Below are 15,258 nucleotides of genomic sequence, written 5' to 3' on the forward strand. Positions count from 1 at the left end.
CACCTACTCATTCCATGGTTGTTATTTATTTTTACCATTTTCTAAATTCTAAAATAATAGTGAAGACATCAAAACTATGAAATAACACATGGAATCATGTCGTAACCAAAAAAGTGTTAAACAAATACAAATATATTTTATATTTAAGATTGTTCAAAGTAGTCACCCTTTGCCTTGATGACAGCTTTGCACTCTTGAAATTCTCAACCAGCTTCACCTGGAATGCTTTTCCAACAGCCTTGGAGTTCCCACATATCCTGAGCACTTGTTGGCTGCTTTTCCTTCACTCTGCGGTTCAACTCATCCCAAATCATCTAAATTGGGTTGAGGTTGGGGGATTATTGAGGCCAGGTCATCTGATGAAGCACTCCATCACTCTCCTTCTTGGTAAAATAGGCAGCACACAGCCTAGAGGTGTGTTGGGTCATTGTCCTGTTGAAAAACAAATGATAGTCCCACTAAGCGCAAACCAGATGGGATATCGCTGCAGAATGATGTGGTAGCCATGCTGGTTAAATGAGCCTTGAATTCTAAATAAATCACCGACAGTGTCACCAGCAAAGCACCATCACACCACCTCCTCCATACTTCACGGTGGGTACCACACATGCGGAGATCATCCGTTCACCTACTCTGCATCTCACAAAGACACGGCGGTTGGAACCAAAAATCTCAAATTTGGACTCATCAGACCAAAGGACAGATTTCCACCGGTCTAATGTCCATTGCTCGTGTTTCTTGGCTCGAACTAGTCTCTTCTTATTGGTGTCCTTTAGCAGTGGTTTCTTTGCAGCAATTCAACCATGAAGGCCTGATTCACACAGTCTCCTCTGAACAGCTGATGTTGAGATGTGTCTGTTACTTGAACTCTGTGAAGCATTTATTTGGGCTGCAATTTCTGAGGCTGGTACCTCTAATGAACTTATCTATCCTCTGCAGCAGAGGTAACTCTGGGTCTTCCTTTCCTATGGCAGTCCTCATGAGAGCCAGCTTCATCATAGCGCTTGATGGTTTTTGTGAATGCACTTGAAGAAACTTTCAAAGGTCTTGAAATTTTCCAGATTGACTGACCTTCATGTCTTAAAGTAATGACGGACTGTAGTTTCTCTTTGCTTATTTGAGCTGTTCTTGCCATAATATGGACTTAGCCCTATTTGGTAAAATAATATCTTCTGAATACCACCCCTACCTTGTCGCAACACAACTGATTGGCTCAAACGCATTAAGAAGGAAAGAAATTCCACAAATTAACTTTTAACAAGGCACACCTGTTAATCGAAATGCATTCCAGGTGACTACTTCATGAAGCTGGTTGAGAGAATGCCAAGAGTGTGCAAAGCTGTCATCAAGGCAAAGGGTGGCTACTTTGAAGAAACTCAAATATAAAATATATTTAGATTTGTTTAACACTTTTTTGGTTACTACATGATTCCATATGTGTTATTTCATAGTTTTGATGTCTTCACTATTATTCTACAATGTAGACAATTGTAAAAAATAAAGCAAAATCCTGGAATGAGTAGGTGTGTCCAATCTTTTGACTGGTACTGTACATACAATAAAACAGAGATCAATGTGCTCCTGTAACAACATTCATACTGAGATGAACCATATAAATAAAACCTTTCTGCCACGATTACATAAATACTTTGCATTTATCAAGAAGAATTTCAAAAGCAAGCATTTCGTCTGAAGTAACATGATTGGATAAAACCACCACCACCATAATTATCCTTTAGTTCAGGGATATTATATCCATACAAAAAAAAATGATTTGGAAGGGGGGCGAGAAAACAAAAGCAGGTGCTTAATCAAATAACTTAAAACATTTTTAAATTATACATTTGAGAAAGATATTACACAACTCTATCCCTCCACCAAAAAAGCTAAGAAAACATTGTAACAGAGAGAGAAATAACATGTACAGTTAATATGCTGGTTAAACAAATGGGTCATACATGTTTGGCCTATAAATAAACTGAACCAAGGATGACAGGGGACAGACCATCATCTTCCCCCACAACATTATTGCCCATTTCATTCAATTATCACATGAGCTTGTAGTTTGCAAAAACTCCAACAAGTCCAAAAGAAGAGGAAAGTCATAGGTGATTTCTAAAATAAGATTATGCATTAAAATGAAAAGTGCTCACAAAGTGAAGATATGAGTGGCATGAAAAGTACATAATCTGAAACATAGGTTTCCATATGGTGGAGGATTTCATTTTTGTTCTGCATTTCCACACTGTTGTCTTCCTGTAGACGCACAAGGCGTCCAGTCTAACAAAATATGCTTGTTACTCACAGTAAAACAAATCAAACTAATATTTATTCCCTTCCCCAAAGACAATTTGGATAAAAGAGAGCCATTTGCTATTTGCGTAGCTCCTGCAATGGCAACCACATTTTGATTGCAATCTTCTGCAAAACGGAAAAGCGTTTGCTGTAACTTTTAGTGATAAAATACTGAACTGTAACAAACATTTAAACTCACATATATATTCAAGTGATAGAAAAAAGTTAAGGTGCCCTGTAATGTCAACAAAAGCTAAATTATAGAAGGCAATTTTTATATATGTATGTTTTAAAATGTTTGTGAACCCAAGCACTTACAGCTTGCCATGAAACACTGATCCTCAATGCAAATTTCACCTTCCAGCTTTCCTTTAAAAGTATAATTTTAGGAAAACTAAACTGCTGTTCTTTGGGACAACAAGAGTGGTCTCCCCAAACCAAGTATGAATTGCGTGACCAATTGTTTTACAAATCAACAATTTCACCCTCACCAGACCGCCTCAGCTAATCTTCAGAAGGTAACCTTTACCCTACCACCCCCACAGAAAAAGGTTCAAATAATTTTGCTGTGAGTCTGAAGCCCATCCCTCGTCCTTGTCCTCTCTAGTGGAGCGCCTCCACACAGATCTGCTCTTCTGTGATGTCATCCAGCAGCTGGGCCTCCACTGGGCTGCATATGTCACTGTCATAAACCTCTGTCCCCAGTAAGGCCTCCTCCAATGCCACCCCCTTGGCCTTGAAGCCATGTGGCTCTGAGGGGGAGGTGCCGGTGCTATCCACAGACTCCAGGTCCTCGATGCCTGCCCGGTAGTGAATAACGAGCAGGGTGAGAGCCTGGAGCCTCTCCCCAGACTTGGCCAGGGCGGCCGTGATCAGAGCCTTCCTCCGGGCGTCCCCAGTCTCCCTCTCCTCCAGCATCAGGGCGTTGTTGTGCTCCAGCTCCTGGTCGATCTCCTGCTGCAGCTTGTCTAGCATCAGCTCCAGCTTCTGAGAGCGCTCGTCAGTGGGCAGGCCCCGGTAAAGGTCGCGGCCGATCTCCTTCACTGCGATAAATACACTGTCGTCAAGTCCTCCCTCCCGCCGTACCAGCTTGGTGCTGCCGCCGGCTGCATGCTTGGAGGGGCTGGCCCCGGCATAGGTTTCTGTATCGCTGCTCTCGTTGTCAGAGATGTCGGGGATGTGCACCACATCTGGCACATCAGCCGCTTGCTCTGCCAGCCGGCTCTTGGGCACCTGGCGCAGATTGAGCAGACGGGAGCCGGTGTTGATGATGTGACGGCTGAGGCCCGTAGTGGCGCGGTTGATGGTGGATTTGGCCTCCGGGTCGGCACTGCGTCGGTCGGTGGCGGCCACGCAGAAAGGGTGCTCGGCCAGGCACTTCTCTTGGCACTTCTTGTGGCAGACATAGGAACAGATCATGCACTGGGAGGCAGCCTTGGTCCACACCTTCTTCTTGCAGTACTCGCACCAGGTGGGGTTCTGGAACTGGGTGTCCTGAAAGTTGTGGCGCACCTCCACCAGCTGTATGGCACTGTAGGCTAGGTCGTCACGGGGAACAAAGGAGAGCTGCTCCCTCTCTCTCTGCTCCTCATCCGGCATGCTGGCCTTCCTTTCACCCTCCACCAGCCCACCACACGTCTCTGACTCTCCATCAGCCAGGTAGCTGAAGTTGAGTGTGACGTCTCCGTAGCAGAGCTTCTCGTTGAAGCCCTTGTGGGTGCTGAGGCTGCGCAGGGCGGTGCGGCTGACGCTGGCCCTGGGCTCTGGGGCTTCCAGTCTGAAAGTGCTCTGGTACTCAGACGAGGACAGACACTCCAGGGCCACATGCTCCAGTGTCAAGCTGACGTGGCCCAGACACAGCAGGCTGCCCAGCTTGAAGGGGTCTTTGCACCACAGGGCCGTGTTAAGGTACTTATGGTTGCTCTCCACCGCTAACACCACAGAACCATTGCCCCAATGGGCCGTCCGGTTGCGGAACATGATCTCTGAGGACTCCCACATTGAGTGGTCCTCCGTGATGTCTCGGGTGATGATGGAGCTCTCAGACACCTTGTCTTTGGCCAGGTCCTGCTTGCTGGGAGCAGAGGGGGCCCCTGGTGGCTCTTCGCAGGGCTCGGGTGGTTTGACTGCCGGCTTTGGTTCGGGCTGTTTCACAGGAGTCGTCACAGCACTGCCTTTGTCACCATTGCTTCCAGTGGAGTGTGTAGGACTCTTTTCTGGAGTTTTCTCAGCCGCGGTGGTAGCTTCGTTTCCCTCCAGTAGACTTTGTGTTTCAGAAGAGGCTGACGTTAATTTAATGTGGGGTCTAGGGGGCACCAGCGGGCGAGTGGGTGGGGGTGGAGGGGGGACAGTGGGGCGCTGTGGCCCCTCTCCTGGCTCGCCACTCTTGTGTGGCGAGTGCTTTGGTGTGGGTGGAGGTCTGACCGGTGACTGAAGCCCTGCCAAGTTCAGTTTGCGGTTGAGGATGGGCGATATGCTGCCAAGGGGTTTGGAGGCCAGATTAGCCACAGTCCTTTTGGGGCTTTGGTTTACTGACAGGAAATCTTCCTTGGCCTCGGAGCTGCTGCTAAGCAGGCTAGACTTGGGGTCTGCAATCAACTCTTCAAACTCAGAGTCCATGTCTTTGCTGTCGGATATGTCGGCGAGGGCGGTGATGGGGGCCGGGTCCTGCTCATAGCCCCCCGGCGGGAGGATGAACCCGGGCTCCTCCAGCTGGCCCAGCCCCTCCTGGAGGGCTCCCAGGCCAATGGTGGTGCTCTGGTGACGCACAGGCCTCTCGTACAGGACCAGCACCCTGTCCCCTGCCTGCTTCAGCAGTTTGGGCACTTGGACAGAGGATGTCACTTTGACACCTGCCCAGAGATAAAGAACATGTTAGACTCATATTGAGATAAACAGTACAACTAAACAACATACATCCAGTATTACTGTATGCTGCTGTTCTGAAGTCACTTCAAACATCCTCAGGGTTGCCAGATCATGCCACATTCAGGTTTACTTATGCTGCATGGCCTTAGTGTCTTACCGCCGATGGCGATGAGTCGATCGCCCCTCTGCAGGTCTGCCAGGGCAGCAGGAGAGTTGGGAGTGACCGTCTCGATGCTGACATGGACCGCGTCACCCTCACAGTCAGGGATGTGCCTGAATGTCATACCCACACTGCCAAAGGGCCCTTTGATCACCTCTGCCTGAAACACACACAGAGAGAAACAAACACACTTAGCACTTTCAACTTAGCATCACTTTAAAGCTAGAATCCTGAAGTGAAACAATAACAAAGTGTTCTCCCCACCCGTTTTGCTAAAAAGCTAAGAAATGTAACCACTCTCAAATGTATAGATATGGATGCATGGACTGACCATCCATGATATAAAAATGATACTTTTAACCATGTTTTGAGGCTATACAGTGTTTGTAAGTAAGCTCATAAGGCATTTATAAGTTATATTCAAGAATTATTGGGATATAGAATAATGTGTAAGTCCAAAATTGGAGGTAGCAACTAAGGATTCTAGCTTTAAGCTTGCTATGGATATCAGAACATTGAAGAAAATACAGTAAGCCAAAGTATCAGAGAACAGTTAACACCCTTACAGCATACAAATATTCAACAATATTAGTATTCAACAAATGAAGAAGTTCATTTCTAGACAGTAAGTAAACACTTGACTTCTTGTGAAGTCCTCTATTTATAGCAGTCGACTATAAACATCTCATATGTTGCCTGACTACAATATTTTATTTTGATACGTTAATAAATACATTCTGTATTAATTTTGGCAGGGTTACCTGCCTACAATACCCACTGTAGTGTGCGTAGATCTCAAACCCATAGTAAGTCAATAGCGCTAACTGGCTAGCTACTAATGTTAGCTAGCCAGATATCAATTCTCCGTGGCTATCTAACTTGGATAACATTGGTTTTAGGTCATTTTTGCCTGTTATACTATCTGGTTAGCTACATTATTACGATTCATATATAGCTAGCTGATAGTTATGATGTAAAATGTTTGCTTTGTGTACATCTTGCTTCGTCTCTGTTGTCATTGTCCTAGCTAGAAGAAGGAAGGTTCAGTGAATGGGTAAGTCCATAGTAAGACAATAGGGCTACCTGGCTAGCCACAAATAATTGTTAGCTAGCTACCCATGAAGAATTGACATCTACTTTACATTGCATAACATTAGTTTTAGGTCATTTTTGCCTGTTTAACTAGCTTTAACGATTCACACACAGTGCATTCAAAAAGTATTCAGACCCCTTGATTTTTTCCACAATTATTCTAAAATGAAAAAATAAAAAATAAATCCCTCAATCTACAGTACACACAATACCCCATAATGACATAGCAAAAACAGGTTTAAACATTTTTGCAAATGTATTCAAAATAAACTTAAATATCAAATTTACATAAGTATTCAGACCCTTTAAATCAGTACTTTGTTGAAGCACCTTGGCAGTGATTATAGCCTCGAGTCTTCTTGGGTATGACGCTACAAGCTTGGCACACCTGTATTTGGTGAATTTCTCCCATTCTTCTCTGCAGATCCTCTCAAGCTCTGTCAAGTTGGATGGGGAGTGTCGCTGCACAGCTATTTTCAGGTCTTTCCAGAGATGTTCAATCGGGTTCAAGTCCGGGCTCTGGCTGGGCCACTCAAGGACATTGGGACTTGTCCCGAAGCCACTTCTGTATCTTGGCTGTGTGCTTGGTGTTGTTGTCCTGTTGGAAGGCGAATCTTTGCTCCAGTCGGAGGCCCTGAGCGCTCTGGAGCAGGTTTTCATCAAGGATCTCTCTGTACTTTGCTCCGTTCATCTTTCCCTCGATCCTGACTAGTCTCCAAGTCCCTGCCGCTGAAAAACATCCCCATAGCATAATGCTGCCACCACCACCATGCTTCACCGTAGTGATGGTGCCAGGTTTCCTTGGCGTTCAGGCCAAAGAGTTCAATCTTGGTTTCATCAGACCAGAGAATCTTGTTTCTCATGGTCAGAGTCCTTTAGGCAAACTCCAAGCGGGCTGTCATATGCCTATTACTGACGAGTGGCTTCCGTCTGGTCACTCTACCATAAAGGCCTGGTTGGTGGAGTGCTGCAGAGATGGTTGTCCTTCTGGAAGGTTCTCCCATCTCCATAGAGGAACTCTGTTTTTTGGTGGGTACCCCAGATCTGGGCCTCGACACAATCCTGTCTCAGAGCTCTACAGACAATTCCTTCGACCTCATGGCTTGGTTTTTGCTCTGACATGCAGTCAACTGTGGGACCTTATATAGACAGGTGTGTGCCTTTCAAAATCATGTCCAATCAATTGAATTGACCACAGGTGGACTCCAATGACGTTGAATAAAAACACCAGGAAATCAGCTCCAAGTTATTTTAATTTTGGAAATCTATTCCCAAGTATTCCGGCGCATAATAGAGAGCCATGTGATCGAATACATACAGTTGAAGTCAGAAGTTTACATACACCTTAGCCAAATGCATTTAAACTCAGTTTTTCACAATTCCTGATAATTAATCCTAGTAAAAATTCTCTGTCTTAGGCTCACCACTTTATTTTAAGAATGTGGAATATCAGAATAATAATAGAGAAGAATGATTTATTTCAGATTTTATTTCTTTCATCACATTCCCAGTGGGTCAGAAGTTTACATACACTTAATTAGTATTTGGTAGCATTGCCTTTAAATTGTTTAACTTGGGTCAAACGTTTCAGGTAGCCTTCCACAAGCTTCCCACAATACGTTGGGTGAATTTTGGCCCATTCCTCCTGACAGAACTGGTGTAACAGTCAGGTTTGTAGGCCTCCTTGCTCACACATGCTTTTTCAGTTCTGCCCACTAATTTTCAATGGGATTGAGGTCAGGGCTTTGTGATGGCCACTCCAATACCTTGACTTTGTTGTCCTTAAGCCATTTTGCCACAACTTTGGAAGTATTCTTGGGGTCATTGTCCATTTGGAAGACCCATTTGCGACCAAGCTTTAACTTCCTGACTGATGTCTTAAGATGTTGCTTCAATATATCCACATTAGTCAAATATTAAATCGGTTTGGGTTTCTTGCGGACAATTTGCAGTCTACAAATGATTTGTAATTATGTTCCGACCCCCTGTCTATCTGCTCAAGAAAAAAAATCTACCCATGGCTGAATCAAGTTGATGATCCCTGGTCTAGGGTTTACCGAGAATGGTTAGACAAACAAAAAACACCCAGTCAGCGTCAGTCCTGTGGGGGAAAACAACTTGTGAATGAGAGGTCGAAGGACAATGGCAAGAATCGTGCAAGCTAACAGTCAAATAACGGTGCAGTACAACAGTGGTGTGCAGAACGGCATCTCGGACTGACGAGTTGTGCGTTCCTTGTCACTGATGGGTTATTGCAGCAGATGACCATACCAGGTTCCACTCTGATCTGCTAAAAACAAGAAGAAGCGGCTCCAGTGGGCACGTGATCACCAACACTGGACAATTGAGGAGTGGAAAAACATTGCCTGGTCTGACGAATCCCGGTTCCTGTTGAGTCATGCTGATGGCTGAGTCAGCATGAGTCCATGGCCCCATCCTGCCTGGTGTCAACGGTACAGACTGCTGGCGGTGGTGTGGGGATTGAGCAATGTTTCCATGCCTGGAAGAAAATGAAATACAACGGCACAACCAAAATAAGCTTTTTTTTTTTTTTTTGACCGAGATAGAGGTGCTAGTGTCAGAGGTTGCGTAAAACCAAAAGGTTTTACTTGGCTTGCCCGGTTGTGGCTTGACAAGTAAAAATAAAAGCATAGCTACAAATAGAGGACATTAGGACAATTCAAGTTGGTTTAACAATGGCAAATATACTTCAAATGAGTAGGCAACTCTCACCAATAAGCCATCTATCCTCAACAGCTCAGGCCAACATTGCTGTTCTGCAGAATGGATGAGTTGTGCGTTCCACCTGGCCACCACATTCAGCAGCGTATTTTGCTCATCACATATAACCTATCATCTGCACATTAAGTGAGTGGAAGCCTTTTCTGTTCACATAGTTGAACTTGTTTTGGGAGGGTGCTTTTATGGCGATGTGGGTGCCGTCTATCGCTCCATTCGTATTTGGGAACCCATTGATGGCAAAGAAACCCCTCGACTTTAACCTGTTGTGAGATGGTGCATGGAAATTGTATGCAACTGTTCGTTTTGCTAATGATCACATCCAAAACATAGTCCGTCAAGGGCTCTGAGATGCCGATCGGTAAACTCCTGCCAAAAACCCTAGGGTGGAGAGCACTTGGATGTGCACCGGTGTGGCATGTGCTTGCCTTTCTAAAGTAGGTCTTAAATCCTTACAAAAATCCTAGAACATTGGTTTAGGGAAACTATGTCTGATGAGCCAATTTGTACTTAATTTTAAAAAGTCCCACCTGTCTCTAAAAACGTGCTCTCTGCGAAATACAGCTTATCTTCCAAATCTTCCAACAGAGCAAGATCGGCCATCTCTCATTGGATTTCCCATTTCCTTTTATAGTATTTCAACAATGGCTTCCCTTTCACACGTACCTCTACTTTAACAAATAACTGTACTTTATATGGATTATTATTGTAACAAATGCACTGTCAAGATATGTTGCATGACTTCACAATAGAAATTGAAAAATTATACAATTATCACTATTACAATTTCAACATATATTTTACCCATTCACTAGGCTACGCTTGACCAGCAGTTCCCGTATTCCACCAATTGACACTGCGTACACATGGTCACGGATGTGCGTAAATTTACGCACACTCTCAAGCAAACGTTCATATTGATAAATCTCACACTTCGCGTGGAAATGATCCCCCGTATCGTTTACGCACAGATCTGTGACTACGAATGATTGATAAATGAGGCTCCTGGAGTTTACCAGCTGCCTCAATCACTGTCACAGCGCACTGAGAACAAGTCACGTATCCACCATTCACCGGTTGTGACGTCGGGGCAACCTGCTTTGTGTCCCCCTGGCCCAATGCAACATGACAGCATGTGTCGCTAAAGTGCAGTGCGTCTAACGTAGGAGTCCCCCCCTATTGTATGCAGATCCTCATAACACCATGTCATCATGGGACAATTCCCACTATCAACATTGTGCACACACCAACACAACTATAGAATTGTGGAGGAAGTTGATGAAGTTGGTCAGATCTTGAATGAGAGTTCAAATGTGATGAGAGATTGATGGTTGAGGGAGAAGAGGGGAGAGGGAGGAGGGGTTCCCGGTCTAGGAGACAGAGAGGACTCAGAGAAGCCAGAGAGACTGAGACGAAGAACTGTAATTTCCCAGCTGTCATTTGTCATAATTCTCAAGGAGGGCACTGATCGAGTTAGGGGCGGGGATGAATAAGCAAATGATCTATACGAGCTGGCAAGCCGAGGGGGTTGATTCACTTGAAGCTGACGGATGATTTCAAACCTGGGATGGGAACCTTTTGGAGATAAAAAGAGATCAGGCCAGAAACTAGGCTACATGTGGTTACATCACAATGTAACACTGTAGGCAAGAACAGATTATAATGGTTTATATTTCTAATAAACGTTTCAGGTATCATCATAAAAAGTAAAATGGTAACTTGTGCTTATCTTTTTATGTACATTTATTTGACCATTTTATTGTTGGAAATCAAATGATAGTCAAGATAATCCGCAATTCTGTATGATTGCACAATGTTCACACATGTTGCAGATGGTTTAAAAATACTTACAGTACACCAGAAAAATAAAAAAAACAGTTGAGGTGTGAGCCATGACAATAGCCTGTAGGCCTTGTCACATTGGGAGGCAACTGACAGATTTTTTAATTTCTTTTAAATAAAAATAACAAAAAACAATCCATGTTTTATTGTCACATACACCATATAGGTACAGTGAAATGTGTTGTTTGACAGGGTCAGCCAAATGAGTGTTAAGTGCCTTGCTCAAGGGCACAGACAAAATAAAATATTGTCGGCTCAGGTTTTCAAACTAGTGACCTTTCAGTTACTGGCCCAACGATCTAACCGCTAGGCTACCTGCCGCCATTATATGGTGTGGACAGCAGTTTTTAAGTTAGTCCTATAACCTGTTTATAAATCCTGTTGACCCAGGAACCTGCCTTTTCATTTGAGACTTTCCTAATTCATTTAATGCAGGTCTCTGCCTCACGGCTTAACCTGATCTGGCCACGTTGCTCCCCTTTCCTAGAATGCCCTAACTACATTTAAAAGGCAAAAGGTGTTTGTGGGGAAACTAGGAGAACATCAAAGCTAACAGTAGCTGTAAAGACAACAAACTGTGCACAAGAGCCTTTAAATCATCAAAATTGTGCACAAGTCAATGATGAAGACAGAATTATACTAATACAATTGCTCAGAGAAAGAGCTAGTTTAACAAGTCATATTTACTTTTCTCAAAAAGATAGGGGTCAAAATTATTGGCACCCTTGTTTGAAATACCTTTCAATACCTTACCTTGCAAACATAATGGCACTGGGCCTTTTTATAAAATGTTTTAGGAGATTGGAGAACACATTGGGAGGGATTTAGACAATTCCTCCATAAGTAATCTTTCCAGATTGTTCATATCCTTTGTCTGTGCTTATGGACTGCCCTCTTCAATTCAAACCACAGGCTTTCAATGGGGTTCAAGTCCAGAGACTGAGATGGCCATTGCAAAATGTTGATTTAGTGGTCAATTTACCATTTCTTTATGGATTTTGATGTGTGCTTGGGGTTACTGGCTTGCTAGAAGATTCACTTGCGTCCAAGTTTCAGCCTCCTGGCAGCGGTAACCAGGTTTTTGGCTAAAATGTCCTAGTACTGGGTAAAGTTCATGATGCCGTTGACCTTAACAAGGGCCCCAGGACCAGTGGAAGCAAAATATCCCCATAACATCAAAGATCCACCACCATATTTTACAGTAGGTATGGGGTTATCTTTCTGTTGAAGCCAAACCCACCACTAGCCCAAGAGCTATATTTTCATGTCATCCAACACATGTAAACGCCTGGAGTATGCAAAACAGTATGCAAAACCTGTGCTGTGGTCAGATTACATGAAAATAGTTCTTTGGTCACGTACACCAGTGGTGGAAAGATGCATAAAAAGAAAAGACCATACCTACTGTAAAATATGTGGACTTGTTAATCAAAATCTCTTTCTCTGAGTAATTGTATTAGTATAAAAGACAATTGTTTTTAGCATGCAATATAGCTCAGTAATGTTAATTGTATTATTTATTTTTATTCAGTCTTTCGCTTATCTATCAAGGGTGCCAATAATTTTGGACCCGAGTGTACATAAAGCAATTCAAGCTCAACATTTAGCTGGGCAGAGTGAATATCAAGGGTGCTGCCGCTATTACTGAGGCTAATATCTTCTTTGTGCCAGGAGCGGAAACACTGTGTGATCTAAACCGGAGGCTTTCATCTGAGAATGTCTGCTTCTGAAAGCATTGCAATCCACTTCAGTCGCTGGTTATGATGCAAATCACACACAAGGCTGCGACTGACAAAAGACAATTTAACATCAGATGGAATGGTCTGCTATACACTGCTATAGTCACGAAGCAAATTCAATTGACGGCAAACCATCAGCTGGTCCCTCGTGAGTTTCAGCATCCAACCTGAAGAAACACTGATCTCGGAATTAGACATTCAGTCTAAATCCTCACAATTCTAAAAAGCATTAAACAAAAGTGTTTTCATGGTACTGCACGAGTCTTTAATGTTCCAGCTTATCAATATTTTGTGATGATAATGCTCGCCGGGTCAAGGAGGGTTAGGCTTGAGGCTCGTCAGTTTGCCTTGAATAAGGATTTGTAGGAAATCTGTTAATCTGATAGGCATGTCACCTCTTGAAGGCTCTCAAAAATGAGACACTATACAAAAGAAGAAAGCAGAGATAATACCCTCTGCTATGACTGTTCTACATGCCCTGGCAGCAAGACCCTGAGACAGACATCCTGTGTGTGTCCATGTCACTGTTTTCCCCAAAATCCTAACCCACTCAGAGGAGTCATTGAGTGGCAATTATGGGTCATTTGCAAGGATGAACGCCGACTAAAGGGCAATTACGGAGGAGACGGTAGGAGCAGTGGGAAGCGGCGTAGGATTCAGCCAGGCCAATAATGTCAGGGAGCAGGTAAACAGATGCTGCCGCTCACCAGGGCTGTGGCGTGCAGCGCTCCGCACCACGTCAATTTAAACTGATGATGTACACGGTCCCTATAGATCAGCACGCCTGGCCCACAGATGGGTTACCTGCCATGAACTAAAAAGAGGCCCCCCACACCAAACACACACCTCTCTGAGGAGTAATATTCATTGACCGGCATTAATGTCCCCTCGAGCTGTGTACAACATGGTACCATTGTCTTGAGTGACATGTAATTACATTCATAGGGGTGACGTAACACTAAAAAGCTTTACAGTTAGATGACCAAGTCGTAGGCTGCAGCAAAATTATACAGGGTTGAATACATCTATGCTTGCATCTCTAAGTTACAGCACTTCAAGTATTTATACTGAAAAGATGATCGCCTTGCACTGAGCGGAAATCATATATTTTTCAGTAAAGGAAGTGAGGTGAGTCAACACCACTGATGACTAAATACAACTCCACTACATCCTTCATTCAGTTACTGTTCACAGGGTCACAAGTAGTGAAATCGTAAACATAAAACTACAGGATGATTCACACAAAAAAACAGTGTCCCCACAAATACAATTGTATACTCTGCTAAGCTAACATTGCCTTTGAACAGAATGCACAAAGACATCAAATTGTGCGCTGCAATTGTAATGACAGGCCGTCTGACAGAGTACATTGGTGAGAAACAAATGACCCATGTAGCAGATGCCAAGAGATTGAGAGGCGGCAGGTAGCCTAGTGGTTTAGCGGTGAAAAATCTGTCGATGTGCCCTTGAGCAAGGCACTTAACCCTAATCGCTCCTGTAAGTCACTCTGGATAAGAGCGTCAGCGAAATTACTAAAATGTCAAATGAAAATGTAATTGAGCAAATATGCCAAGTTGAGGCACATGGATGTGTGTGCGTGTGTGCTGAGGGACAGTCATTGAAGCCATTGTGCTCATAAACACAGTAGCCTTGCGTATATACCTGTTGCCCGAGAGACGCCGCTGTTCAATCTACCTCTTCATCCACCCCCTGGGTCATTTGCATATGAGGGCAGAGGTTGTTTTTTTTTTGTGTGAAGTGCAAATAGTGCTCTCTCCCCTTCCACATGCTGTGTGCACAACACACACGGTAGACACTGACAAGAAAGAAAACCCCTAATGAATTTAGAAATAAGACCGCTGTTCTCTCCCAGATGTTCATTAAAGAGTGTTTGTCCCGGTCTCCTTCAGCGTTACGGTCTAATGTACACCGATGCTTCATTCAACTAACATAAGAGAAACCAGCAAAACCTCTTATAATCTACCAGTGCTGCTGCTGACACATAACAATTATAGTATTCCTTTCAGCTTGATGTTAGTATCCAAATATTCATATAAAGTATATATATCTACAGTATGCGTCAGTAAAAAATTTTTTGTATTTAGAAATTCAAAAAAAAGACTGAATATCAACCATGGTGTTGGACAAAAACAGACCTGAAATTCAACTAATGAAAAACCATGTGTGCCAAACAGTCCTTTTTTAATGGCACTTTTCGTGCTTAAAGTTGTTTTAAATGGCTTTTACCCTCAAATTACATAGTTTTATTATTTTATGTGGGTGCTTAATCTCAAGCCCGAGCCGAAGTGACTGATTAATCTAGTTAACATTGACAGAGAACAGACAGCCCTCGGTTTCTTCTCACTGAGGAGAAAAACAAACAGGAAGCGTAGCAACAGTGAATGGCCTCGATGTAAATAAAACAATTTTCTGTCTATTTTAGAAAACCTATCTTTTATCTGTGCTGCCATGAAGAACAAATGAAAGGTTAATATGACTATTTAGCAGGTATTACTGATTAAA

At 43.6% G+C, this 15,258-nt stretch overlaps 1 protein-coding gene across 1 annotated transcript in view; it reads right to left on the minus strand.

Annotated features, from left to right (window-relative positions):
• Positions 1–1,423: 1,423 nt before the first annotated feature.
• The window catches only part of LOC106606546 (PDZ domain-containing protein 8), a 77,953-nt gene continuing 64,118 nt past the window's right edge, over positions 1,424–15,258 (minus strand). The window contains exons 4-5 of the mRNA XM_014202832.2: positions 5,321–5,483; positions 1,424–5,147 (exon numbers count right to left, since the gene is read on the minus strand). Coding sequence (XP_014058307.2) covers positions 2,899–5,147; positions 5,321–5,483 — 2,412 coding nt within the window. The 3' untranslated portion in view covers positions 1,424–2,898. The remainder of the gene's footprint in view (positions 5,148–5,320; positions 5,484–15,258) is intronic.

Source organism: Salmo salar, chromosome ssa01 (genome assembly GCF_905237065.1).
Source record: "Salmo salar chromosome ssa01, Ssal_v3.1, whole genome shotgun sequence".
NCBI lineage: Eukaryota > Metazoa > Chordata > Actinopteri > Salmoniformes > Salmonidae > Salmo > Salmo salar.